The 24,555-nt window shown below is 44.7% G+C and overlaps 5 protein-coding genes across 12 annotated transcripts; 1 reads left to right on the top strand and 4 right to left on the bottom strand.

Annotated features, from left to right (window-relative positions):
- Positions 1-610: 610 nt before the first annotated feature.
- Positions 611-2,405, bottom strand: bcdin3d (BCDIN3 domain containing). Of its 4 annotated transcripts, XM_049733826.1 has the most exons (4): positions 2,364-2,404; positions 1,912-2,026; positions 1,760-1,815; positions 611-1,258 (listed from the first exon to the last, which is right to left on the bottom strand). In XM_049733826.1, exons 2-4 carry the CDS (start codon positions 1,961-1,963, stop codon positions 725-727), a joined length of 642 nt encoding a protein of 213 aa, XP_049589783.1. In that variant the 5' UTR covers positions 1,964-2,026; positions 2,364-2,404; the 3' UTR covers positions 611-724. The 4 variants fall into 4 exon arrangements, with proteins under 4 accessions (XP_049589783.1, XP_049589784.1, XP_049589782.1 ...); XM_049733827.1 differs by lacking the exon at positions 1,760-1,815 and having other exon boundaries at positions 2,364-2,405; XM_049733825.2 differs by lacking the exon at positions 2,364-2,404 and having other exon boundaries at positions 1,912-2,357.
- Positions 2,406-2,845: 440 nt separating this feature from the next.
- On the top strand, positions 2,846-3,813 carry cox14 (cytochrome c oxidase assembly factor COX14). Its single transcript, XM_049734942.1, has 2 exons — positions 2,846-3,159; positions 3,521-3,813. Exon 2 carries the CDS (start codon positions 3,530-3,532, stop codon positions 3,704-3,706), a length of 177 nt encoding a protein of 58 aa, XP_049590899.1. The 5' UTR covers positions 2,846-3,159; positions 3,521-3,529; the 3' UTR covers positions 3,707-3,813.
- A 73-nt stretch (positions 3,814-3,886) lies between these two features.
- On the bottom strand, positions 3,887-10,925 carry cers5 (ceramide synthase 5). Of its 5 annotated transcripts, XR_007484767.2 has the most exons (12): positions 9,186-10,925; positions 7,202-7,307; positions 6,984-7,114; positions 6,715-6,772; positions 6,519-6,569; positions 6,342-6,434; positions 6,022-6,150; positions 5,835-5,941; positions 5,332-5,488; positions 4,882-5,104; positions 4,642-4,746; positions 4,403-4,542 (listed from the first exon to the last, which is right to left on the bottom strand). XR_007484767.2 is itself a non-coding variant. In XM_049734939.2 (11 exons), the coding sequence occupies exons 1-11, from the start codon at positions 9,356-9,358 to the stop codon at positions 4,468-4,470; spliced, it is 1,185 nt and encodes a 394-aa protein (XP_049590896.1). In that variant the 5' UTR covers positions 9,359-10,925; the 3' UTR covers positions 3,887-4,467. The 5 variants fall into 5 exon arrangements, 2 of the variants coding, with proteins under 2 accessions (XP_049590896.1, XP_049590897.1); XM_049734939.2 differs by lacking the exon at positions 4,882-5,104 and having other exon boundaries at positions 3,887-4,542; XR_007484765.2 differs by having other exon boundaries at positions 4,642-5,104.
- A 153-nt stretch (positions 10,926-11,078) lies between these two features.
- On the bottom strand, positions 11,079-14,652 carry LOC125977895 (glycerol-3-phosphate dehydrogenase [NAD(+)], cytoplasmic). Its single transcript, XM_049734941.2, has 8 exons — positions 14,496-14,652; positions 13,249-13,426; positions 12,784-12,924; positions 12,585-12,723; positions 12,303-12,415; positions 11,895-12,131; positions 11,715-11,821; positions 11,079-11,502 (listed from the first exon to the last, which is right to left on the bottom strand). Exons 1-8 carry the CDS (start codon positions 14,537-14,539, stop codon positions 11,406-11,408), a joined length of 1,056 nt encoding a protein of 351 aa, XP_049590898.1. The 5' UTR covers positions 14,540-14,652; the 3' UTR covers positions 11,079-11,405.
- Positions 14,653-14,771: 119 nt separating this feature from the next.
- On the bottom strand, positions 14,772-22,323 carry smarcd1 (SWI/SNF related, matrix associated, actin dependent regulator of chromatin, subfamily d, member 1). Its single transcript, XM_049734938.2, has 13 exons — positions 22,087-22,323; positions 19,667-19,842; positions 19,364-19,406; positions 19,175-19,297; positions 18,944-19,066; positions 18,731-18,847; positions 17,987-18,088; positions 17,740-17,901; positions 16,808-16,905; positions 16,587-16,722; positions 15,803-15,925; positions 15,598-15,699; positions 14,772-15,519 (listed from the first exon to the last, which is right to left on the bottom strand). The coding sequence occupies exons 1-13, from the start codon at positions 22,270-22,272 to the stop codon at positions 15,466-15,468; spliced, it is 1,545 nt and encodes a 514-aa protein (XP_049590895.1). The 5' UTR covers positions 22,273-22,323; the 3' UTR covers positions 14,772-15,465.
- Positions 22,324-24,555: the final 2,232 nt, after the last annotated feature.

The raw sequence follows: 24,555 nt of genomic DNA, 5'->3' as shown, positions 1-24,555 counted from the left end.
TTTTTAACTTAATGAAAGACAAATCTTTTTGTATTTAATTACTTAGTTATCATTAAACGTATCTCTTATGTCTATCGGTGGCCGAGACACTCACCAGATATGAACAAGCAATGAAGCATGAAACCATGAGGCACAATGTGTTAGACTACCGTATTTTTTGCACCAAAAGGCGCACTGGATTATAAGGTGCATCCTCACTGAATTTTTCATTTTAGAAATGATTTCATATATAGGGCGCACCGGATTAAAAGGCACATAAAATAGAAGCTATACTGCAACAAACTGAGGTTGACTGGGGTTGCAGTATGCATCCACTAACTAGCCAATAACCAATGAGCCCTCTGTAAACATTCGCAATAATCGAAACATTAACAGAGCAGCCTATTTTGAGATGAAATAGCCTCGGGCGTATAGCAGCTATCATTATAGCATCAGCCAGCCACCCGCAAACTCCCATTTTGGCAGAGCGTTGTGTACAACCAGTATGGATCAACAAATTGATCCATATATAAGGTGCTCTGCATTATAAAGGCGCACTGTGGGTTTTTTGGAGTAAATTTGAAGTTTTTAAGTGTGCCTAATAGTGCGGAAAATACAGTCAATTAATTCATTTGATTAGGTTAATGCTTTTATTGCATAAAGTAAAATACTGTAGAATACTATTTGAAAACACATTTGAGTTCTTTCGGGTGGTACTGAAGGAGACTGGCACTTCCACTGTCAGTCACTTCCGCTTAAAGAGCAACAACTTCCTGTCCCACGTGGTGCTGCCGAAACTGCGTACCATCTCCATGTCGCAGTGTTTTTCCAGGTGCTCCCTGGCGTGTTCGCTCATGTCCCCTCGCACGTTCAAGCTCTTAAAGTGGTCAAAATCAGAGCGCCCGAGCTTCCTGAGCCTGCGGGCCGCCGAACGGTAGCACTTCCACGGCTGGGCCTCCAGGAGCAGGTGCCGGCTGAACGTGGCTAGGCGGGAGAGGAGCTGCAGCAGGCCGGCGTCGCCGTGATTCAGGTGGACCCACATGGTGACGGCCAAACACAGGGTCAGGTGGAAGACGGAGCACCCGTGTCGGGCCAGGTGCTCCCGGAGCGGAACGCAGTTACCGGTGATGTCCAGCGGGGCAAATGTGACACCCTCCTGGAGAGTGTTGTTCTCTTTGGCTCGCCGAATGAGGGTCTCGTCCAGGTCCACGCCCAGGAGGTGAACGTTGGTTCTGCTTGGTGTCTCCACCAGATGTTTGTAGAGGGCTACACTTAGTTCCTGACATTTGAGGGGGGAATAAAACATTTACCTTAAAGTTAAAGTCCCAATGATCATCGTCACACACATCTGGGTGTGGTGAAATTTGTCCTCTGCATTTAACCCATCCCCATGTGATTTTAATCCATCCCCTGGGGGAGAGGGGAGCAGTGAGCAGCAGCGGTGCCGCCCACGCTCGGGAATCATTTGGTGATCTAACCCCCCCAATTCCAACCCTTAATGCTGAGTGCCAAGCAGGGAGGCAATGGGTCCCATTTTTATAGTCTTTGGTATGACCCGGCCGGCCGGGGTTTGAACCCACAACCTTCCAGTCTCAGGGCGGACACTCTACTACTAGGCCACTGAGCTGATCTAGTACGTCTACTTTTACTACATACACTTAGTTGCTAACATTTGAGGGAAAAAAAACAATTACATCTACTTTTACTCAAGCTCTTCCACTGTTTAGCATTTCACTCAATAAGATGCGAATTGTGATTTGAACGATGCTATTTGACAAACCCCCGAGTTGCAGCCCACGTCCAGCAGCAATGTTGTTTGACGGCTGTCGTTGTAACCTAAATCCCGGAGAAGCGTGCGGGGAATCAGACTTAATCGGTTCTCTGGTGGGTTAAAAGAGTAATAATTGATAAAGTTTCCATAAGGAGCCGCACCAGGATCGCAGACGTTCTCATTAGCATCACCGCCGTTGGCGCATGCTGCCATCGCAAAATGACAGCCTGGTGCGACGCTGAAATGCTTCCGGCCATGCTTGTTTTCATGCTCTAGCTTGCAGTTTCATCAAGCAAATGTATTTTTCAATTTTAGTATTTACGCATCCCAACTTTTGATTAAAAAAATATAAGAAAAAGACACATTTATCAAGTGTATTCAATGCTTTGTCGTCGAATTAACACCTCTCAATTTCTACATGCGATATTGAAAAAAGTACAATGGTGTTGAAAGTTGTAAACAATTGTTGGCAGATTAGCCATACAGCAGCAAGTACATGTGAGCAACCCAATAGCACCGAACTCAGTGGAATGAAATAAAGAAAGACGAGGAGCACGATCAACTCTGTTTGCACGCCCATTCACTGCAACTACTGCGGCAACAGCCTACCTACCTACTAGCTGTTGCCGCAGTAGTTGCAGCGAATGGTGTGCCCGGCATGCTCCTACTTGAGCTGTTGGCTCGTGAGTGAACGATCCGTTCAAAGGAACGAATCCTTTCAGTGAACGAGAGTTAACGAATCATTTCCTGGTTATTATTATTATCATATTTTTGGGGGAGGCGGTGTTGTTCCCATGGGATGTTGTAATATATAGAAAAATGTGCGCGTTGCCGTTGTCGACATTTCCATGTGTTTTTTGTCTGGTGTATTGCTTAGTTGTGTGTGTTATTGAAGTTAAAAAAAAAAAAAAAAAGGATCAGTGTGTGTGTGTGTGGGGGGGAACGACTCGTTTGAACAAATCTTTTGAGTAAACTGATTCTAAAGATTCAGTTCACTTAAAAGAACTGGAATGCACATCACTAGCATGCAGCAAGGCTTTTTAATTAAACACGCCCACTTGAGTAACACAGTTGTCTTCACTTAGACATTACATTGAGAGCATATGTCAACAACAATACTGTTATCATGATGATTAACATTAAAATATCTGTGTCTGTAATTACCACACTCTTGAGCAGTAGACGTGAGATTTTCTAAATACATAGCACGGACATAGTAAATTTAAGATAATAAACTCGAGGAAAGCAGTACCAGATAGCACTGTTTGTGTACGGACAAAATGAAGCGGTGAACAAGTATCCGACCTTCTCGCCTTCCGTAGCTTACGAAATTGTGTCTTAGCATTTATGCTAACCGTGCTGCCTTTGAGGACTACAAACGTACTTACAATATTGTGAAGAAAAATCAGGTGAGGACGTCAGTAGCATTGGATTTCGAGCTACGCGATCACTTGTTTGCATGTTAATCATAAGAAAACGTCACTCTTGTACATTGACACATTGGTTATCTTGCACTTATCTCAGTAAGCCAAAAGATGAATGAACTTTAGCTATTAAATTTCTTTTTACCAATAACAATTCCTTCTACGTTCAATATATTTATGCTTTGTTCACTATAACTGTGCAATTGTCACTTTGCAACCTTGTTTACATTGTATATATCTATCTATATATAGTTTAACATCTATCTAAGGATTGATTTGCAATATTGGTTACTTTTTAATAGTCCGATTGTGAACTGAAAATCTGTACTTTGTCATTCAAAACAAGGCTGTCACCATGGTTACTGGAAAGCATCTGGCCAACATGGGGTACCGGGCCTTTTCGGCCTCCATGATGTTGCTGACTGTCTACGGTGGCTACCTGTGCACCATGCGGGGCTACCGCTACATGCAGAGGCAAAAGGAACTCAAACTGGCTGCCGAAAACCAGGATCCAGAGATGATAAAAGACTGATGGACTGTAATCCCTCCACACATGGCCACCTTCAATGGGACATTTGAACACGAGTTCGTATGATGGAATTGTCGGTGTGAAATTAAATGTTCAACAAGGAACGATAACTAATGTGAGAAACCGTTTGGTCTTCGTGCAGTGATTCCCAACCACTGCATTGTGGGAAATGATCCAATCGCATTGAAATGGTTTGGAATGTGTTTATTTACTATAAATAATGTACTTTCATTCATGTAGCTATGCCAGAGACAAAATGACTAAAGAATTAAATGTACTTCCACTAGGTGGCAGAAGGTCATATTAACCTGCGTATGCACCTGGTTTACTATCATAGCTTTGTGTACAACTATACAGGGCCATAGTTGGTGAGTAAATTGGGATGAGATCTTGGTTTGTGCATACAGTATGTTTGCACAAAATGGTCATTTGTAGTCACAAATGACTCATTTGTAGCAGAAAATACATGCATGTAATGTGCAGATATGGCGTATCCGGCTCCATGAAGAAAATAGCCTGCCACCGTTTGTCTTTTTTGCTCTGCATTGGAAGCCAAAGTGTGACACGCTATTTACTACTCTGAACCTGGATTTGCCATCTCTGAATAGAGGCCGACCAAGTGTGGCATTATCAACCTATATTTTGTGACATTTTTGTTTGGCAGTGTGCCTTGGCTCAATACAGTTTGGGAAGCACAGCTTTAGAATCCATTCATATTTTCACAGGAAGTAAACAAGAAAGTTGCACAGTGTAGTACATTAAAGTCATTGGAATAGGGTGCTTTGCCGCATATGACAAATCAACAATAAGATCCAGTGCCGGCCGTTCATGGAGTTCATCTGGCCGTAAAACAAAAAGCAAGATTAATGAGGTCACGTGAGCGTGGCATGTGGTCTGCTTCTGGTGCCAGCACAGTATCCGTTGGTGCCGTTTTCAACCTTTTGCACGTGCATGGTGGTCATCTTGGTCCTGCTTTGGTCCCCCGCCGCCGCCGACTCATCCTCGGAGCTGCTTTCCACGTCACTACGCACGTCGTTGCCAAGCTTGAGAGAGGAAGCCGACAAATCAATGCTGCAATCTTCAAATGATCACCCAAATTTGTTGTCGTGCGCTCAGCATATGATGCAAAATATGTCAGGCAATTTACTATTGATCGTATGGTGTAGCGTGCCGGTTACCGTTTGGCTGCCTTTTGAGTTTCAGTGGAATGAAAAGATCAAAAACATTTCACACACAAATGTTGGAACTATGGAAAGACTTACAGCCAGAAAGAAGTGTTAAGTCATCAAAAGGCGTGGCGAGAGGACACAAAGAAGCGAAGAAGAAAAAGACTACTCAAAGTACAAAAACAGAAAGAAAGATGGAGTCTGTCAGTCCACAGGGAGAAGAACCAAACAGCTTCTGCAGAGACGACAAGACGACATAGAAATGAATACACGTACTACGTACGCACAAAAATACATTAAGGTTGAAAGTACATGTAAAGATACTTCAACAAACACAATGGGGGGGAAAAAAATGCAAAAAGCAGAAGTCCTCATTCAAGTCGAGAAAATAAAACAGAAGCGAGCCGAGAAGTGCTTCAAGTATTTGGTTACTTGCCGCCTCCTTCCTAATTTGAGACCCACCTTGCCCTTGAGGACGCCTTGGATGGCGATGCCCGCAATGAGGTAAAACCAGATGAGATGCAGAGCCTGCAGCACCAGCAACAGCACGTTGAAGAGCCACCACGACGGGAAGGGACCCACGATGAGCCAGCTCTCAAACATGGACGTATTCAGGATCCTGCGGTGCGCGGCACAATGAAAACATACGACGTATTGTTTGAAACAACATGATTTGACCTCATTGTGTTTTCAGCTCAAAGTGACTGGCAGGAGATTGTCATCAGAGCCCGCCCCATTGGACAGGTATACATTTCTCCAACACTGAAACTGAATCGCCACGATCACGTTACGGCCGGCGGACAGGCCGGCTCATCCATTTCCTCTCTGTCGGCCTCCATATTGATGGAAAGGCAATTTACCAGGACTGTCCGTGTCCACCATTCATTTGGAATAGGACTTGTGTGCACATTTGGGTTGCGGGACAGACTTTGACGAGAGTAAAACCATCATGGTTTCAGACTCACCTCATTGGAAATATGATGAGCCGGGTGACCAAGAAGGTCAAACCAAATACGATGAAGAGGAGATCGCACACACGCCGATACTTGGCGTAGTTGGCCAGTTTGGCTGCCTGACAACAAAGAAAGTCGACTATAAAGCCACAACATCTCATTCATTGTCTCAGTAAGCCTTTCTATCGACGTCGACCACCTCCAGCAGGATGTCCGAAGCGTCGTGCAAACACATCACCAGAGTTCCCGCCCGCACCATGTTGTTGGCATAGGAGAAGCTGATGAGGAGCACTGTCGCCAGGTGATGAACAAGCATGGCCAGGAAGTCCTGCAGTCAAGGCAAAAAGATGCTGAGACATTTGGCCAGTACTGCTCCCACACTGCTGTGGCCCTGTGCTGGAATTTGCACAGTCACATGAGTGGCCGGCCAGCCAGCAGGCATGTGACCTTCCAGGATGAACTCAACATTCTTTATGTTGGACACGGACACACACACACACACACACACACACATCTCACCTTCCTTTTGATGTCAATGAACTGGGAGAACATGAGTGACCAGTAGAAGGCCAGCTCTGTCATGTAGTAGTTGTAAAGAGGAGGTGTCAACACCTTTGGATATCAAAAGAAAAGAAAGGACACGATTGATGAACATGAATGCACTACATTTAAGCCTAAATATTCCTTGACACAGACCTGATGGGGGTAACCATACCAGCAGTGGCGCGTATCCCACATCCAAGGGGTCTAAACCATGAGCAAGAGCACACACAAACATTCAGCGATCAATTTCACACGCTAAGTCATGACACTACAGCCTCGTCATTTACCTAAAAGAAAACCCTTATATGATACGTTGAGATTTTTTACTACATCCGTCTGGTGTGCTCACCTGCCAGAGAAACTGGATGCCATAGGTAAATATGCATGCATAAAACGTTAACCTCCACCTGAAATTGACAATCCACAGACATGTTACCGCCATTCCTATCACATTGAAAGACAAAAATCTCATTTTCATTTCAATCTAATTCAAGGTTAAACAGCAAGCCCTCCCTCCCTCCCTCCCTCCCTCCCCCCCCCCCCCCCCCCCCCGAACATTTCTGCCTTCTTAACCCAGCCGGAGGCAAAAAGACGTGGGCGCAGCCTGCGTAGACCTACATGCTCTCGCAGAACTTGACGTGCGTGCTGGGTTTGTCTTGGTTCCTGCGTTGGCGGAACCAGCGCTGCACCTTGCGCACTTCCCAGTCCAGTTGCTTGGACAAGCCGTCCAGACGGCGCGCGTCGGGATTCTGACAGAGGAAAGACGGACAGACGGACGTTAAGTACATACATGTCGTGTGACAAAAACAACTAGATGTAAAATGATGAGAAGAGACCTTTGTAAGGGACAGAAAGACTTTCTCCAGCACTGCGTTGGGCTGAGCTCTTTGTACCACATTGGGGTGAATGTGGAGGCTTCTCGCACACGGACCGGCAACAAATCTGTGGCAAGGGTCAGAGGTCAAAAAGGTAAAATTATGACGATGCATACCGTAGGTGCACATGTAGCAACAAGTCCTACTTTTCTCAATACATTACAAATAATATAAAGTTGAGGTTAGCTATTCCAGTATGTCATGTGACGCCTTTACAAATTGAATTGCTCACCCCTGCTCCACATTCTCGGTCAAGATAATTGACTGATATCATTATAAGACATATTTGGAATATCATGGTTGGTTCGTGCAACAAAAAGAAAAGACCCCAGTCAATTATTAGAGGAAGTTCAACAAAAGGCATTCCTGTGGTTTCTTCAACAGCATCTTCTGCTTAAAACCTTGAATTCCACGCAAAGAAGTGCAAGATAAACACTGGCCAGCTATGCTAAGAGTTTCTCTTTTGGTTGTTGGGCTATTGAGCAAGAGCAGAGGCGAGGGGACAAGAAAGGCAAGCTGGAAGAACAAGCCTTGGTTGGTGTGACCTAAGCGCATTATTCACACTTCTCATTGTCTCCTGCAGCCAGATTAACAAGCTTTCGGTTTTCCACCATTGTTAAGAATAGGTTGTTGGTGAAAAGCACACCGAGCGACATGTAAATATTGCACCGGGAGCACTTGGAGGGAGCATATTCAGCTAAGCAACTCACGTAAATATTTGATTCGATCTTTTCATGGGACAGTACTGAAAAATCGTACCTGCCAAATACAAAAATCATCGTGACGGCGGGATTTTAGATGAAACCAGTCATTTGTATTCGCTACGGGGCTGAACTCGTATCTTTTTATTGAAGCACAACAAGCTTCACTCACATACCATATCAAAGCCAAACACGTTTTTGCGCCAGTCGCCCGAGGGAAGGAATTCCTGTGACAATTCCACCATGAATAAAGATATTGTGTGCGCATCATCATAATTTATATGTAATAATAATAATTTATCATTTAATTTTCGCTTATTGGTATCATTCATACAACGCAGGATATTATCTGTTTCATGTTGTGCATCTCAATTTTTTTTCATTGTCAAAAAACTATTTGCGCTATTAAACTCTTCTCCCTCCCAATGGCCCATCTATCTGTCTGTCCATTTGAACAATTCAAATGCGACACTGGAGCACAACTTTGCAACAGAAAAGATGTATACGTTTGTGTATTCAAGGCCATAAAAATAGCTCAAGATTAAAAAGAAGTTGAGCCAGGTAAAACAAGGACAATTCAAGTGTAACCAAATGACTTCGGTAGAGTACAAACATCAAATGTTCCGTTTGCCACGAAAGGTTGTTCCGCCCACACGTCGTCGTCGTCGTCATCATCCCCATAAAACAATCTTCACTCCTCCCTGCCTCTATTTCCTCTCCAATCTGTGCTATTTCAGATGAACAATATTGTCTTCATTGTTCAATGAGAAGGTCAGGCAAGGCCCAGAAACGTTTTTTTTTTATGCTTCAGAAACTTCTTTCATGGCACATGCAAGTGCTCCAGGAAACAAAAACAAAACTTATCAATGTTTGACTAACCAGTTAATACCAACAGAATATTGTATTCTGTGACTAAACCTGCCATATATATATATATATATATATATATATATATATATATATATAATGTGTAAATGAAGATTTAGCCTATTTTTTGGTGTTATTCACATTAAAGGGGGCGTGTCCCCAAACAAGTGTCATAAAATGGATGAAGAACTTTTGGTGTCATTTGGCGTTTTAGCACTAAAATGGACTAAAGTGTCATGAAAGGTTATGCCAATGTGTCCATTTGAATTCTTGTGGAATATGGGAGCAAAGTAACAGCATACAACATTTTCGTAGAAGGAGGACAAAGTGACAAGGGCATCTTCAGCGAGCTAACTAACGGCTAGCCGAGTACGAACCTCTCGAAGAGCATCCTGACGGCAAACATCGCCGCAGCCAGCGGGAGAACAGCCAACAAGTGTCCGGGTTTGGGGTACTCCACCCCGGGAGCCCGGTCGGCAAGGTCCGCCCAGGTTACGTTGTGCGGCAGCCAGAACTTCTCGTTCCAGAACCAGGCTGAAAGAGCAGCCATTGTCGCTTCGATTCTTTTGGCCGGCCACCAAAGCAAAGAGGACAAATCTACTCTCGTTGAAGTGATGACAAATAATATTTGAAACCCGTTGAAGCGCCTTCTTCCTTCCTTCTTCCGACCGTGTGTGTGTGTGTGTGTGCGCGCGTGAGGATGATAATTAAGTTCACGCCTTGACGTTAACGACAGGAGTGCTTTTTCCGGGTAGCTTTTCCATAATAAAACGTATGTCAACGGCCATACAAACTATTTGTCTATTACTGTGGACATCCTGACATTTACTCCAAACTATTTCAAGAGTCAAGTTGCATTGCGAGTCAAACACGAATAGTAAACATTTCGACATCAAATACAGCTCTCCACTCGCTCAATTCCAATGACATCTTTTAACAAACGCGGCTCGATGGGGATGATTTATTTGCTGCATATTATTTTGAAGGCCTCGCTTTCGGTGTGCTCGGTAAGCTTGATAGATCGCTCCTCTAAGGATGTGAAACGGAATTGAGGAAGTGCAATTGACATGACCCTCATGACATCCTCCGGGGATTTATTATTGTTTTTAATTTGACCACACAATGACACAATGATGTGCATTATGACGCCCATCATATGGTGTCCAACAAAGACTTGTACTTGTAACGTGGAGAAGGATGCGCTCCTGTTTGTGGCACGACATCACAGCCAAGTGGCCACTCGTTTGGTTGCAGCAAAAAACAAAAGATAAAAGCAAAGAAAGCTGCAGAGATGACGCACCTAACAAGTCAAGGCTTGCGTTGACTCTTTTACACCTGCAACGTTCCAAAAGCAGCGCCTCGAGGGAGACATTTACCTATTTAAACACGAACATGAGGGTTCACGAGTCTCACGTTGGAGTACTTACTGTATCGCAACACTATCTACGTAGGCTATTAAGACGATGGAGCTGCAGTCCGTTTAATTTTAGATGGACATTTAGCCCTCTGCATGCAGGGGATATAATTAGAAATCTTGCTGAGGCAGTTGACTCAAAAACTATGCAAAGGATTCTTAAAGAGCGAATCCAGTTCGAAGCTAAAGTTTAAGGTTACGTAACACCGCTTCTTCAGAGAGTTGGGATGCTCAAGAAGAAGATCAAGCCACCGTGTCCCTTCCAAGATCATGAAAAGTCACACAAATGTTTTGGACTCTGACTTCTCTATCACGCTTGTCCTCATTGTGGTCATGGGTAGCATCCTGGACTGGTCACCTGCCAATTGGTAAAATGCGATTTTGGATGATTGGGGTACCTGGTCTGGTCACCAGCCAATTGCCATGAAATAAAACAATGACCATCCACACTCACATCTAAGGGCACATAAACAGGTATCCATCCACACTCAGTATGAACAATCGACAGACCTCGGAAGAACCAAAGTACATTCCAGCAGTGAGGAACACCCGCAGGAACGTGCAGATGTCATATTCAAGACAACACTAATTTAGAGTCTTTAGTGAACCTGACGTGCATGTTTTGGAATGAAGAAGAAAGCCACGCAAACGTGTGTAGAAGAAGCAAACTCCAAATAGGATGCAAACCTCTAACTTGAGCGCTGGCTTGAAGGCAGACATCATCAGGCAGCCCCTGTGTAAAATGGTAAAGGTGAACCGTTTATAGAGTGGCAGACCAAAGCCTCCCTCCGACTCAACCCAGGTCAGGTTACAGCAAGGTTGCGAGCAAGCGAAGGCTCAGTAACAACACGACTCCGACGTTGATGTGGTTTATTCCCCAAGAAGTAATAAAATCGAGGACACGCTAAGGCAGCGCAAAAGTGTGCCTCGTGTCAACTTTCCACTTTGTGCAAGTGTGCATTGCCTTTATGCACCAGCGGTGATTCTTTGGACGATTTGTGCAACGACGTGGCTTGCTTGCTGGCTGGCTGGCGCCTTTTCTACTCAGTGAAAGGCCACAGCGTTGCGTAACGTGATAAGAGCCGATAGAAGAAGAGGAGCTGGCGAGAGACTCCAAAACGCTCACCATCTGGCTTAGCTACTGTACGACGGCATCTCGGCAATCAAAGTCTTAAATGGACCGTCACATGTGCTCAGGGTGGTTCTGCAGACAGCTGATGAACTCTGCAACCGGATGGCCGTCAAAGCAGATCTGGTGGACGGCGGTGAACAGAGGGAACCTGCACAAAGTGAGAGCCATGACAATCAGAGATGGATGACAGAGAGATCAATCGTTGCCATCCCTCCGGGTACTGATCACCTGTCAATCACAGGACTGACACCCCTTAGCATTCATCTGTTAGTCACAGGTGAATGGAGATCCTCCTGCACTACCGATGAGGATCCTTGGTCTAATATTTCATTCAAATGCCTGGAAAACTAAGGGACTCACTTTTCCACCATGTTTTTCTGCTTCAAGATTTGATGGACTTCAGTTGCAGTGGCCGGACCTTGAAGCTTCTGACCATTCAATAGCTCATTCTCCAACTGCTCAATGGTCTGAACACAAAGTTTCTTCACGTTTAGACCAACGAGAGACTCAAATGGAGGGGAAACAAAGCGCTATCCTTACTTTTCCCGTTTTGGCAAACTCTTCGCCGATCTTACGGTTGCGGCCGCCGTAGCAGGTGGTGATGAGGTCTGCGACCCCGCAGCTCTCCAAGAACGTGCTGGGCGAGACGGTCCCGCTGGAGCAGAAGAGCTTTGCAAAGGCGATCATCTCCATTAGGCCCAAACGGATCACGGCCGCCTTGGTGTTATCGCCGAAACCCAGACCGTCGCAGAAGCCCGCTCCCACCGCGACAATGTTCTGCAGAAACCAGAGATGATGCTGTCTGTTCTTACCACTTCATTGTCTTGTTGCAAAGATGGACTAAACCAGGGTGGAGAAAGTGCGGCCCATATGATGTGGTTCTTTTGTCGCATTGATTTAGCTCCACAACGTTAGTCCCTTTCTCCAACTTCTTGAAAGTGGACAGACCTTGAGTGCCCCGCAGATCTCCACCACATCAGACTCTTGGACCACAGTCACACGGAAGTTGGCAGTCTGCATCAGCTCCTTCAAGATGGGCCCGTGTGCTTTGTCTTTGCATCCTACGCCCCCCCCCAAAAAAAACATGACGATTAAGTTCACAATTTTAGATTTTTTGACACGGAACTTTTTGCTAGTAAAAAAATATTTAGTGCGAAGTCTGATTGTAGGGTCAAAATGAATCAATTAATACTTAATTCCATTTATATTTGTCAAAATGCGGTGCTCTACCTATGGTCGTCTCACAAAACTTGTCTTCTGCCACCTCGCTGGCAATGTTTGCTCCCATCAGGACCGACATCCCGATGCCCAGCTTCCCTCGGATGACCTCGGAGATGAGTTTCAGACCCTCCGGACTGGCGTCCACGCCCTAGACACGTGCACAGTCAGCACTAAGACGGACTTCAGCGGAGACGTTGAGAAGGGGTACCTTAATGAGCGACACGCCGTGAGCGTCCTTCTTGATGTGGCCCTTGATGGTGTCGCACACACGGATGATGAACTGGTGCGGAACCACAAACAACAGGATGTCGGCTCCCTTCACAGACTCCACCAGGTCCGGAACAGCCACCTAACCGCAATGACGAGCACGTGAAGCCCACCGATTGAGGGGAAAATCATAGGACGTGACTAAAGTGTGAAATTACACGAAATTGTATTTTCTCGTGCTAAAAAGGTTCAACACACAAAGACAAATACAACATTTGAACGATTATATTTCTTGGTAAGGTCTAATTTTCGGAAGCGTGGGCAGTGAACAAATGCTATCCTTCCCGTTTTAAATGTAGTGGAAAGTCATCGCTTAAATTGTATGAATTCAATGTACAATCAAACCAATGTTTGGGCTACTTAAAAAGAGTATTAGTTTGATTGTAAAGATATGTTTGTGGCTTACCACGTTGGGAGGGAGCTTGTGCCCACGCAAGTACTTGACATTCTCGTGGTCCGTGTTGATGATTTCGGTGAGTTTGCGTCCATCCACCATTTCCTCAAACACCCACATGTTGACCACGCTGTCAAAGTTGGCGTTGGCGGCCGCATTGGCTCCTACGATCTTGGCGATGGCCGAGCCCCTGGGGACACACGACGGAGGTCGCCGTTTGTCAACAATGTACGTTTATGGAGCACAAAACCAACGATTAATAAAACGTTTTATCCATTTTAAGACAATTCTTTTCATTTTTAACTGCTAGCGGACAAACCTATGGATGACTTTAGCACTTCTTCTGTGAACTGTGTATTTGCACAAATATGATATGGTTACATTTTTTGAACACTCAAGTATACCTGTTGAGAACTGTGTATTTGTACAAACATAATATGGTTACATTATTTAGTGGTGGGTTCCTTACTTTACAAAGTCATCCAGTCAGCATGTCAAAACGTGAGTGGAAAGGTTGCTGCGTGTTTTGGGTCCTTTGTTATTATGGCAGCATGTACAGTATGTTTACATAAGATCGACATATTTTTAGTCGCACATAAAAACAAACGTTACTCACAAGCGCCCACAGAACTTAAAACCAAATATGCTTGTTGGTATCTGCCAAGACATTGGTTCTGCCAGGTATTATTTAAGAGCATTCCCCTCGCATTTTATCCTTAAAAATGTCAATCAGCTATTATTAGTTATTTAGAGTATATTTGTGTTTATTAGTAAATTGAGCTTTCAATAAGAAATTCCATAACTATAAGTAGTTTTTTTTTTTAACGTCGTAGATAGAGCATTGTTAAATCGTTTGGAGAAAACCTGTTCTTTTGGCAGTTTTGTTTACTAAGGAATATATTCCTTTTTAAGCCCCTCCCCCTTCCCCAAGCTTGCCAGGTGACAAAAGGGCGATACATGTTGCTTGTCAAAAATGCCTTTGTAACTTAAGACAAGCAGCAGAACACACAGTGCTGCACTTGAAATGTCAAAGAGGCCCAAAGTAGAAGCTCTACATGGCAAAATATCCCATCAGTCAAGCTTTATTTTTCATTTATGAAAAATGGCCAAAGATAAAACGGACCCTATTCATGTCAACTAGCGTGCATGAACTTGAGGGGACAAAAAAAACACACACACTAAGCAATTTTAGTTTTCAGCAAAATCGCCATTCGCACATAAGCAAACTTTGCATGACAGAAGTTGCGAACTTAAGTTACCAGTTTCCGGAGCCCACCACGCACACTTTCCTGGGAGCTGCCATCGTTGCTTTTCCACCGGGGATGGACGAAGCGCGCTGCCTGTATTAATAGCGGGCGCGTGCCCGCGCGCGCGCCACCCGCCCGCCTGATCCCGCCTTCGTTGTGATGACGTAATGCGCGGTAGTCTCTGGGGTTGCTCTTGAATGACGTCATTCTCCCCATATTGTAAAATGTATGTTTTCGCAAATCGCTACATGTGCAGCTACTGCCAAAATGGATGTCGAGAAGTAGCACTAAGATTTACATATGCTTTATTATGACGTAAGAACATACAGAAAAATAGTTTTGGTCCATCAAAAAAATCAAATAATTACTTCAGTGATCAAGCCACACATCGCCAATTGTATCATTTCAACACATCAATCAAAATATTTGTGGCGTTGATGCACTAATAATTGCCGCTGACTGTTATTTTTTTTTTTTTATTAAATACAGCATCTATCTGAGCATTGAAAAAACAAACATCTGATTGGATAAAGGGGTACTTCACATCAGTCTTCTGCTCAGTATGTACAAAACCTATGTATCTGGGCTAAAAGTACTGCTAATCAGCTACTTCCTTGGTCATCATTTGGACTAGCTAACAAGACAAGCATTGATATTAGACATAATTCATAAAAAAAAGAGAATGAAGAAGAAAGTTAGGACTACTTGGCAGCTGGAAACATCAACAGATTGACTATGTGATGTTGTGGTTGGTTACAACGAGGAACCCAATGGGCCGACAATTATTTGCGTTTGTTCTTTTGGATATGATTTTTTTTTTTGTGTGTGTTTACTTTGGTGCGTTATGTCATGAGGACAGGAATGTTTGGAGGTAAGACATGGGGAAAAAGAAAGTTAAATGGAAAATTTGTGTTCAAAAAAGAAACAAAATGTGTGGTCGTAAAAGTCAGCATCCTACATGACCATCCTCAAATCAATTGGTTTAGGTGTTCCTGATTCCGAGCGCCTGCTCCAGTTCCTGTCGCCTCTGCTGCACCTGTAGCACAAACAAAACGTGCGTTTTCAACTGGTGACGTGTGGATAGATACGTGACAGAGAGGACGGCGGCGCTTACCTTGGAGTAGAAGTAGCGGCACACGGCCTCCTGAGCCCACGGCTGGTAGTAGAACTCAGCCCGCCTCTCTTCCTCTGGGTTGCTCACCACATCAGTCATGGTCTACGGAGAGATAAAAGCCTTCATGAAGGCGCTTTTCTGGGAACGTGTGCCTTTTTCTCTTCCCAGGGACAACACCTCTGGAGGTTTCTGTGCACGCACTCACCTTGAGGTCCCTGCACTGCGACTGCAGCCAGTCATTGATGAAGCCCTGAGGGTCTCTGGCAAAGCTGAGCATGAACTCTCGCTGGGTCTTGAGGTGGTTGATGGTCTCGATGGTTTCGTGGATCTGAGAAGATTACGGGGCGCAGTTAGTCACATGCTTGAGAGGAGCCAGCTGCGGTCTGACGGGCGAAGAGACCATTAGCGTAAACCTGTCCATACGTGCCTTTACGGTCATCTCGAGAAAGCGGTCGAGGGAAACAAAGAATTGCAGCCACCAGCAGGAGTCACTAGCCTGAAAATAACCCCCCTACTAGACTGTAATGAGTGCTGGTGGGAGGCAGAGTAGACCTGACCTGACTCGCATCAGGAGCGCGTTTGTGTGAAATTGGCTTCCGTGTGCTGGGCACATCGGGAGCTGTAACAAGTGCGTGTGTTTAATGGAGCCATCCGTGCCTTCACGCCACATTTCAACTGGCGTCGTCGTCGTCGTCGTCTACATTCTACCCCATGCACCGCATGCGTTATTGTTGCCATTACTGTAACGCACCCACTGGACACTGCAGAGCGCAAGAGCGAACGAAGTTGGGGGTGAAGTTGGCTACTGAAAAACACGTTTGGTTTTACCCCTTTGAATTGTAATGATCTCAAAACCAAATTTAGAGTCATGTGCTTCACTCACCGAGTGTGCGGAATAGTTTGCGCAATAGGCGCTATGCTAACAGTGTGATGTTTAGTCTTTCCTGCACGACAGACTAAATGTGAATTAGGAACCATGGATGAATGACCTTGTTGTCCAAGCCTGCTATTTCCTGCTGACTGGCGGTGGACAGCAGGAAGGAGTTCATCTGAGTCTTCAGCGTGTCGTCCACCTCCACATCAATGTCGTAGCACGCTGTCTTCTTTTGGTCATTGGGGTCCACGCTGGTATGACGCAGACAGAGCAGATTCAGGACAAACTGTTTTTTTTTTCCTGGGCTGAGCTGCAACAGGTCCAATGTAGCACTACCTGATCACGTGGTTGATGATGATGGGCTCGGGAGGCATCAGCAGGGCATGCAAGCGCTGAGGGATCTCAGAGAACTTCATCCTCTGGGTCTCGAAGATCTACAGAATGAAGGAAAGGCAATTCAGTGGACTTAAAAAGTCACCTTGTGGTGCCTGGCAGCTCGGCAAAGTAGCCATTCTCCTCATGGTTCCGCATGAACATTTTCATGGCTTCTACTTTTGGAGGACCTTGTTGGGGATGCTTTGAAACCCAAACAAACATCTTTTACCGGAACACAAGCATAACCCAGCTTGAATTCTTCTCTGTCACAAATTGGCAAATATCAATTGTTCAAATGTGTGAAATAAAATCTCAAAATCTTTTTTTTAATCTGGGAAAAAACATGAATCAGGAAGACTTTGGTGCATTCTTTTTGTTTTGTTTTGTTTTGTTAAGATGACATTGAAGCGGCAGTCGTGTTTAGTCTCAGGAATTTGCCGTGTGGTGGGACTCCAATCAAGGACAGGAGGAGGCAAACAAGTGTGCTGCCTGCACAATCTCAAATGTTATGACTGTTGGAAACGACAGCTCTTTCGGAGCACACTGGAAGTCTCGGTCGGACAGGAGAGGAAAATAGCTACATTCAAACAGATTCCCAAGATTCCCCAACTTCATCTGAAAGGCAGCAAAGGCCTGATTGCGGGCTGTCCCTTGTGACGCGCATTTCTTCCCACTCCAAAAAATGTACAATGGTAAATGTTAAGCCTTTTCAATATTTAGGATGCCAATTTTGCAAGTGACTGACTTGAGCTCATTTCCCACATAACCATCAAATGTGATTTTGAGTACACGGCATAATGGCTGATCATGTTTTTTTTCCTTATCATTTTCAAAATTGCTGCACGTGACACGTAGCGTTCACTTGAGACAAAACGGGACGGAACACTGCCCACCTGCTGGAGGTACTTGTCGCAGTTGATGAACTCTCGCTCGTGGGGGTCCTGCAGTTTGTGAGTCTTGACGTACTGCCACAGAGCCTGGATGATGACGGGCCGCGTCTGGGTGTGGATGCCCAGCATGCGAGCCAATCGAGGGTCCAGCTTGAACTGCGGGGGCTGTTCCCCCCCCCCACACACACACACACAGTTAAAATGGAGCTAATCTCGTTTGAAGTAACGTGAAGGTGTTTTGTTTTCGTACCTGGTAGTCTAGCATGAGCAAGACAGTGCAGCGAACGCCCACATCGCCAGGTCTTTTGACCTGGAAGCCATCAGTCTCCTGTGTGGTTGCGGTCCTGTGCCACTAAAATGGGGCAAAGACAACCTTTAAAAAAATGGAAACCCTGTTGCCGGGTTATTTTTGAAGGCAGTAAAAATGCTTCACAAATGGAAGATAAGTGGCTCCCAGTGGATATATATACAGTGGATATAAAAGGTCTACACGACCCTGTTCAAATGTCAGGCTTTCTAGTAAAAGGAGACCATGACAAATCAATTCAAAACATTTTCCACAACAAATGTGGCCCATAACCTTATTTAATCAATGGCCAATGCTGAACATTTTCAGTAGGGGATTTTTAAACAAATATGGACTTGAACTTAGCTTTTTGCATGTTAAATAAAAAACAAACATGAGGGACCCACTGGGGCTGCTGCATTCACCGCCGATAGAGTCCCAGACGGAGAGAATAGAGGGACAAATAAAACTCTGTAGTGACTGCCATCACTTTGGTGAGGTTTTTTTTTTTTTTTTTTTTTTTTAATATTCAGAACAACCATGTGTTATGAGCGAAACAATTTAGCACTCAGTGATTTCTGTAACATACGGCAGCTCTGCAGTTTGCTACAAACCACCCATGTGCACTTTGGCGTATCACTGAATGTGAATTATGACTCATTTAAAAGCACATCTTTGGAGCCGTAATAAAGAAAGCATTTTTCTTACTTCCACAAGGTGGTTATCGGGACCATAAAGGTCCTTGTCCAACTCTATCACCAGCGATTTAAAGAAGGAAGAAAACTTTCTCTTCTGCTTGGTGGCTTCGTACTTGGATACGGCCGTCTGGAAAGTAAATGTGTGATGTAAAATTGTTTGCCGTGGAAAAATGTCACACTGAACCAAACGGTGCTGAGTGCTAGGATGTAACAAGAATCTTACATCTTCCAGTAGACGCCCCTCCACACGGAGTTCCCATGATGCAACAGTGCCCTCACCATCCTCAGCGTCGGGCTTGGCCGGATTGAATGTGTTTGATATGAAGATACGAAGCTTTCGCTTTTGCTGTAAGAAAAGAAGTAAACATTGAGAAAAACCTTCAATGTTAACTATTAACCTTTGTCGGAATCAAAGCAAAGATTGATTCGAGTAGTTCTGAAGCCAAAATCAAACCTTAATGGGTCTTTTGAGGGCCTCCTGGATGTCCAGCCTCTTGCGCATGATGGTCTGGTCCAGCTTCCTCTCAAAGGCCAGTAGATCCATGTAAGCCTGAGACTCTGGGACCAGCTCCCTGATCTGAAACAAGGTCATGGAACAAGGTGAGTGCTGGTAATTGGGCAGAACACGATTCCTTCTACTCACCCTCTGAGGTAGAATTTTATCAGCCATCTTCTTCTTCTTTGTACTGTACAAAACACACGCAAGTCAGAAAGAAACTTTACTTTATCATTAGCTGCTATTTTATTTGGACACATCTCATTCCATTAACACCAACCAACAGCGGCTAGTTTCATTTTCAAGTGTTTTCCAAGCTATGGAGTGCAATCAGTGAAAGAGTATTGATTAGAGCAGACATCATCTCATGCCACCTTTAAACGCCAACCTTTTAATTAAACCATGCATCTGCCTGTGAAGGTATCGATCGATCGATCGCTCGCTGCTTACTGCTGGTTGCGGCTCTGCTGCTGAACCTGCTGGATCTGCTGTGGGGCGGGCCTCTTGCGAGACGGGTCCATCACTCCGGGCATCCCTGGGCGGGACACGGGGCTGCCGCCATAGCCCGGGGGGCCCATGGCGGGTCCCTGCGGGGTCATACGACTGGATGGAGGCATGCCTGGTCTCTGCATTGGGCCACAAAAAAAGAAAGTGCTTGCTGAATTGGCAACTTCAAAGAAATGCTGGCAGACGGCCCAAAATGATCCAGCGCCATTACACCTTGGCTTGGCAGGAGTGCAGCAGGTAATAAAAAAAGAAAGAAATGACACCGGAATAGGATTTTCTTTCAGCTATTGATTTAAAACAGTATTGGCAAAAGCTTTTGTAGCGCTTGGAGGTTTGTAACGGTCTAGCCCTACCACTAGGGCTACCAAGCTACAAGTACAAAACAATAGTAAAGCAGGCCCTCGTTTTATGACGGCATTTGGTGCCTACAGCCGCAACACCAACCGGCGACGTTCGGCTCGTTGTCGGGGAATCGTTATATTTGATTCCGGTTAAATTAAGCAGGTGTAATGCAGCCACGTCTATTGTTATGTCCCATCCCTCAGTCAGATAAGTATGAAGATAAACAACAACCATCACTCACCAAGCCGTGCGCTAAAAACTCAAAGAGCCGACTTCTGGTATCGGACAGCATGAGTGCAGTGGTAGAGCGTGGCGGCCGACGACGCGATAGAGCACAGAACCTGCTGCTGTCCACGGGCACAAGGGTGGCGTCAGACGACAAATTCACGTCAACAATAATGGCTTATCGTGATGCGCCGCCTTTTTCCACCACACACACAGAGACCGCCTACACTTCACCGCACGCACATCTGCACGGCCTTGAAGTCCACGAGAATAAGCGAGTTCGGCGCTGTTCAGCGCGCCAACGATGAGCTGCCAGGATGAATGAAAGCAGTCAAGGATGCTTGGGCAGGAAAAAAAAAAAACGCACAATCTTTTCAGCGGAGTCGCTTGTCGCTAGGCAACCCACACTCTTGACAATTGTGGGCCAGTGATAAAATATTTCCATTAACGTTTTAAATACAGATGTATCCTTGCAGGAGAATCTTTGGTGCCTGCATATATAAAGACTCTTCTTAAGAGACAGTGACTGTAAAATTGCATTATTTGAGCCTGAAAAGGTTAATTGGATAACTTCATGATTAAGGCTTGGCCGGAATTGATTTGTTTTTAACCTGATGCCAATTTTTGGCAGGAGGAGAAAATACCAATTCATTGGGCGATTAATTAAAAAGAAATCATAATGCATAAAATAACTACCCACCCTCACGCATTTCAATGCATGTCAATTATATGTGAACTTTGCTAGAGGTTAAAAGATGGATTTGGACTTTGTTTTTTAATTCATTGTTGCAACTACAACAATCACGGCGATTGGGATGGAATCAAAAATGAAATACGAGATAGCCATTTTCCGCCAATATACCATTAATACATTACAGGGTCCTCGTTTCCATCTTGTGATAATGGTACTAGTGTTCATTACATTTATTACAAACCAATACCGACAAGCTAGATCTCGGTTTTTGTTTTTCAGTCACACCAAAGCTGCTGCAGAATGAAGGAATAAGACATACGGTTCACTCTTAAAACACTTTTTTAAAATGTTTTTTTTCTCAACAGTTTATGGGCTACAATTAAATCAGTAAGTTGCTGTGCAATTGAACGCCACTAAAAAGTAGAAGTTTTCGATTAACACCCTTGTGAAAGAGTCATCAATCCAGTTTATATTTGTCAAAGCGAGAGGTTACCATCATGTGTAGGAAACTGAACATGCCCAATACCAAATAGACGTCCAAATAAGACTTGGATGGGTGGAGGGAGATTTAAATGCTAAAAGCTATGCAAGTCAAAGTGCAGCCACGACCGACCGCTTTGGAAGAGTTAGCAGCAGACTGTTTCACGCGCAATTCGTTGGCTAACTCAGAAAAACACTCTTACATGGCTCATCGTTTACATTGGAGAAAGCTAGAACACGTCGCTGTATCGAAACGTCAGTAGGACAGTTTCGCTGTTCAGAAAAATGAAAAAAAATACAATAATAATCGGCGATCATTTATAAGTGAATTCTTGCCACGGCAACCAGCTAGCCACGTTAGCGTGCTAAGCTTAGCTAGTGGCTAGTGGACCAGCCAACGCTATATGATTCAGAGGCGATTGATTGACAACTGAATCGTTTAAAAGTTAGATTGAAGCAAATCGGAGCAACACCTCGTTCGGCTGCCGTTAATCGGTGGTTTAGAAGCCGTGGCGGTCGCCCACGTCGCGGCTAATGCTTAGCTGGCTGTGACAAAGCGCTGATGCTAACGAGGCTTTGTTCTAGCTACGCGTCGCCAAGCAAAGATGGAGCGATATCTCACCGGGTACCCAGGCCCAGGCATCGGGGAGCGATACATGTGGTTCTGCGAGGCCGGTGACGGTCCCATCCTGCCAGAGGGCGTACCGGGGCCCATGCCTTGTCCCGCGCCCGGTACCGGGAGTCCGGGACCCATCACACCGCCTCCGCCACTAGTGGGTGCCGACTGAAAGCCCCCTCTGGTCGCCATCTCTTCTCCGACTGTGTGGCCGCCGGTAGAGCCAGGCACTGAGGTATCGCGAGAGAGAGCGAGAACTTGTGTTTACATTGTTACAGCGCTTACGATGGACGTTTGCGGTACTGCAGGCTTAAGTGATAGTGGGATGATGCCATTCATTTCAGAAAAGACATTTGCTTCTATTATACTTTTAAAATTACAATTTTCTGTGGACACACATATGCAAGCAAATCCTGGACTGGAGATCGTCAGAAAAGCAGAAGCAAAAAAAAAAAAAAAAACAGTACCTGTTAAAAAGACTTTAATGTAAGAACTGTCTATCTACATTTATTTTTTGTCCAGCCCTCAGTGAATTGTGTACTTGTTGCGAATCTGAGTCTCATCTCACTGAGTTGCTGAATTTGCATTCAATAATAAAAAAAAAGGCACCACTGCTGAGGTCTGCACTGATGAATGCATTTCTTCGTCTGCGCCAATCACTTTGAGTAATGAGCTGAAATCCAAACCGTCACGTTGGTCACAACGTGCGGTGACATTGTCCTGTCTCCTTTTAATAGCAAGGTTGACTCCATTATAGATATGTCAGTCATACCGGGGACTGTGTTATGTTAATCACAACTCTTGTAGTGGAGCGTTTTTAATTAACTTATTGCAGAGGACAATACATCAACCTTAAAATCAGCTGTCTGTCACGGATCGTAATGGAGCAGGGCGACCAAATGCACCCTGGACCAGCTTGGTTTATTGAGGGAAAAGCTAGTTGGAAGGGAGGATGAGGGGACAAACCAACAGAACCAGCAAACTAACAGAACTTTCTAACAAAACCAACAACAGGACTGACCGACAGAAATGGAAGTGACCGACCGAGACGTGAGACGAGAAGACATCAACGATCCGACGGGAGTGAGGGGGAAGACAGGACTTGCAGTGTCTCAATTCAGCCTCACTTATCATAAAAAAGAAAGTGTGCGCTTAAGGCAAAGCTTTGCAAAGGTTGTCGTCTGTTTCTATTCCACGGCCACTCACTCTCAGGCTCGTCTCTGCCCTGAGGCTGTAAATTGCATTAAAACTCTCCATGCGTTTGCACGGAAAAGGCGGAAACTGTCTGACAACGGGCAGGGAATACGAAACCATTAAAAGATGAAGAGACGCCAATGTCTACATTTGATGTGTACTGTATTATGATTTTTATTGTTAGCTGTCTGGCTATCTTGCAATGCGGTACCTCGTGTGTGACACATGGATATGAATGACCTCATTGGGGTGTGTTACTGCATGAGGCTCCATCTGCACAGAGATGATTATTGTGCTTCCCGGGTGAACTAACAAGTAAGCACAAGCCCATCAGCGATGGGAGGCTTCTGGGTCAGCTGTTCCCAAACATTCTGAAGCCAATGCACGTAGTATGTGACATTAGAAAAATCTCATGGCAGACCACCAACAAAAATGTCACAAAAGGTTCACGATTTTGTTGCAATTTAGCCTAAAATATACTTTGTGTGCACAGTCACAGCAGAGACTATTTATAAATAATTGTGCGGCCATCTTGCAGGATGCAAGCGAGCTTCTTCCAGAGGACTTCTGTCACCGTGAGCCCGCTACTCAAACTCGAAGCACATTTTGGATACTTTTCTGAAAAGAATGACCTCAAAATTCACAAAGAAAAACCCACTACAACTTGGGAATTCAAACCTTTGGCATGCATAACAACTGAACTCTTGAACTCATGTGGCATATTCATTCATCCGTCAGTTCGTCCGTTTGTTCGTCCACCCGTCCGTCCATCCATCCGTCTGTCCATCCATACATCCATTTTCCGAACAACTTATCCTCATGAGGATATCATTTAGACAAAAGTAGTGCTTTACCGCCACCTTGTGGCTTCTGTAGGCAATTAGACACATTGCTAGGGAGCGTCAAATTGGATTTTTTTGCCCTGAAGACAGGAATTGCTTTTTTAAACATGAAAAACTGCTGACTATACTTGCTACTGTTCACCTTCCATTCTATAGTCATACAAATGTCACACCAAGAACATCGACTTACGTTTGATTTCATTTTAATTTCATTACACAGTTTTATTTCCTTTTATAACAGTTAAGAATGTTTTTAAAAAAAATCGCCTGTACAGGCAATATTTTAAATTGGCAATAATTTGTGCGTATGAGAAAACAATCTTGAGAAGATAATGTTGGCAAATAATATTCACAATAAAGCTGCTTGGCAGAGCTGGATGCACGTGACAATTCAACAGCAGTCATCCAGAATATGTGGCTGCTGCTGGACAAGCTTGAT

The sequence above is a fragment of the Syngnathus scovelli genome, chromosome 11, assembly GCF_024217435.2.
Source record: "Syngnathus scovelli strain Florida chromosome 11, RoL_Ssco_1.2, whole genome shotgun sequence".
Classification (NCBI taxonomy): Eukaryota; Metazoa; Chordata; class Actinopteri; order Syngnathiformes; family Syngnathidae; genus Syngnathus; species Syngnathus scovelli.
This window is presented reverse-complemented; position numbering and strand designations above follow the sequence as displayed.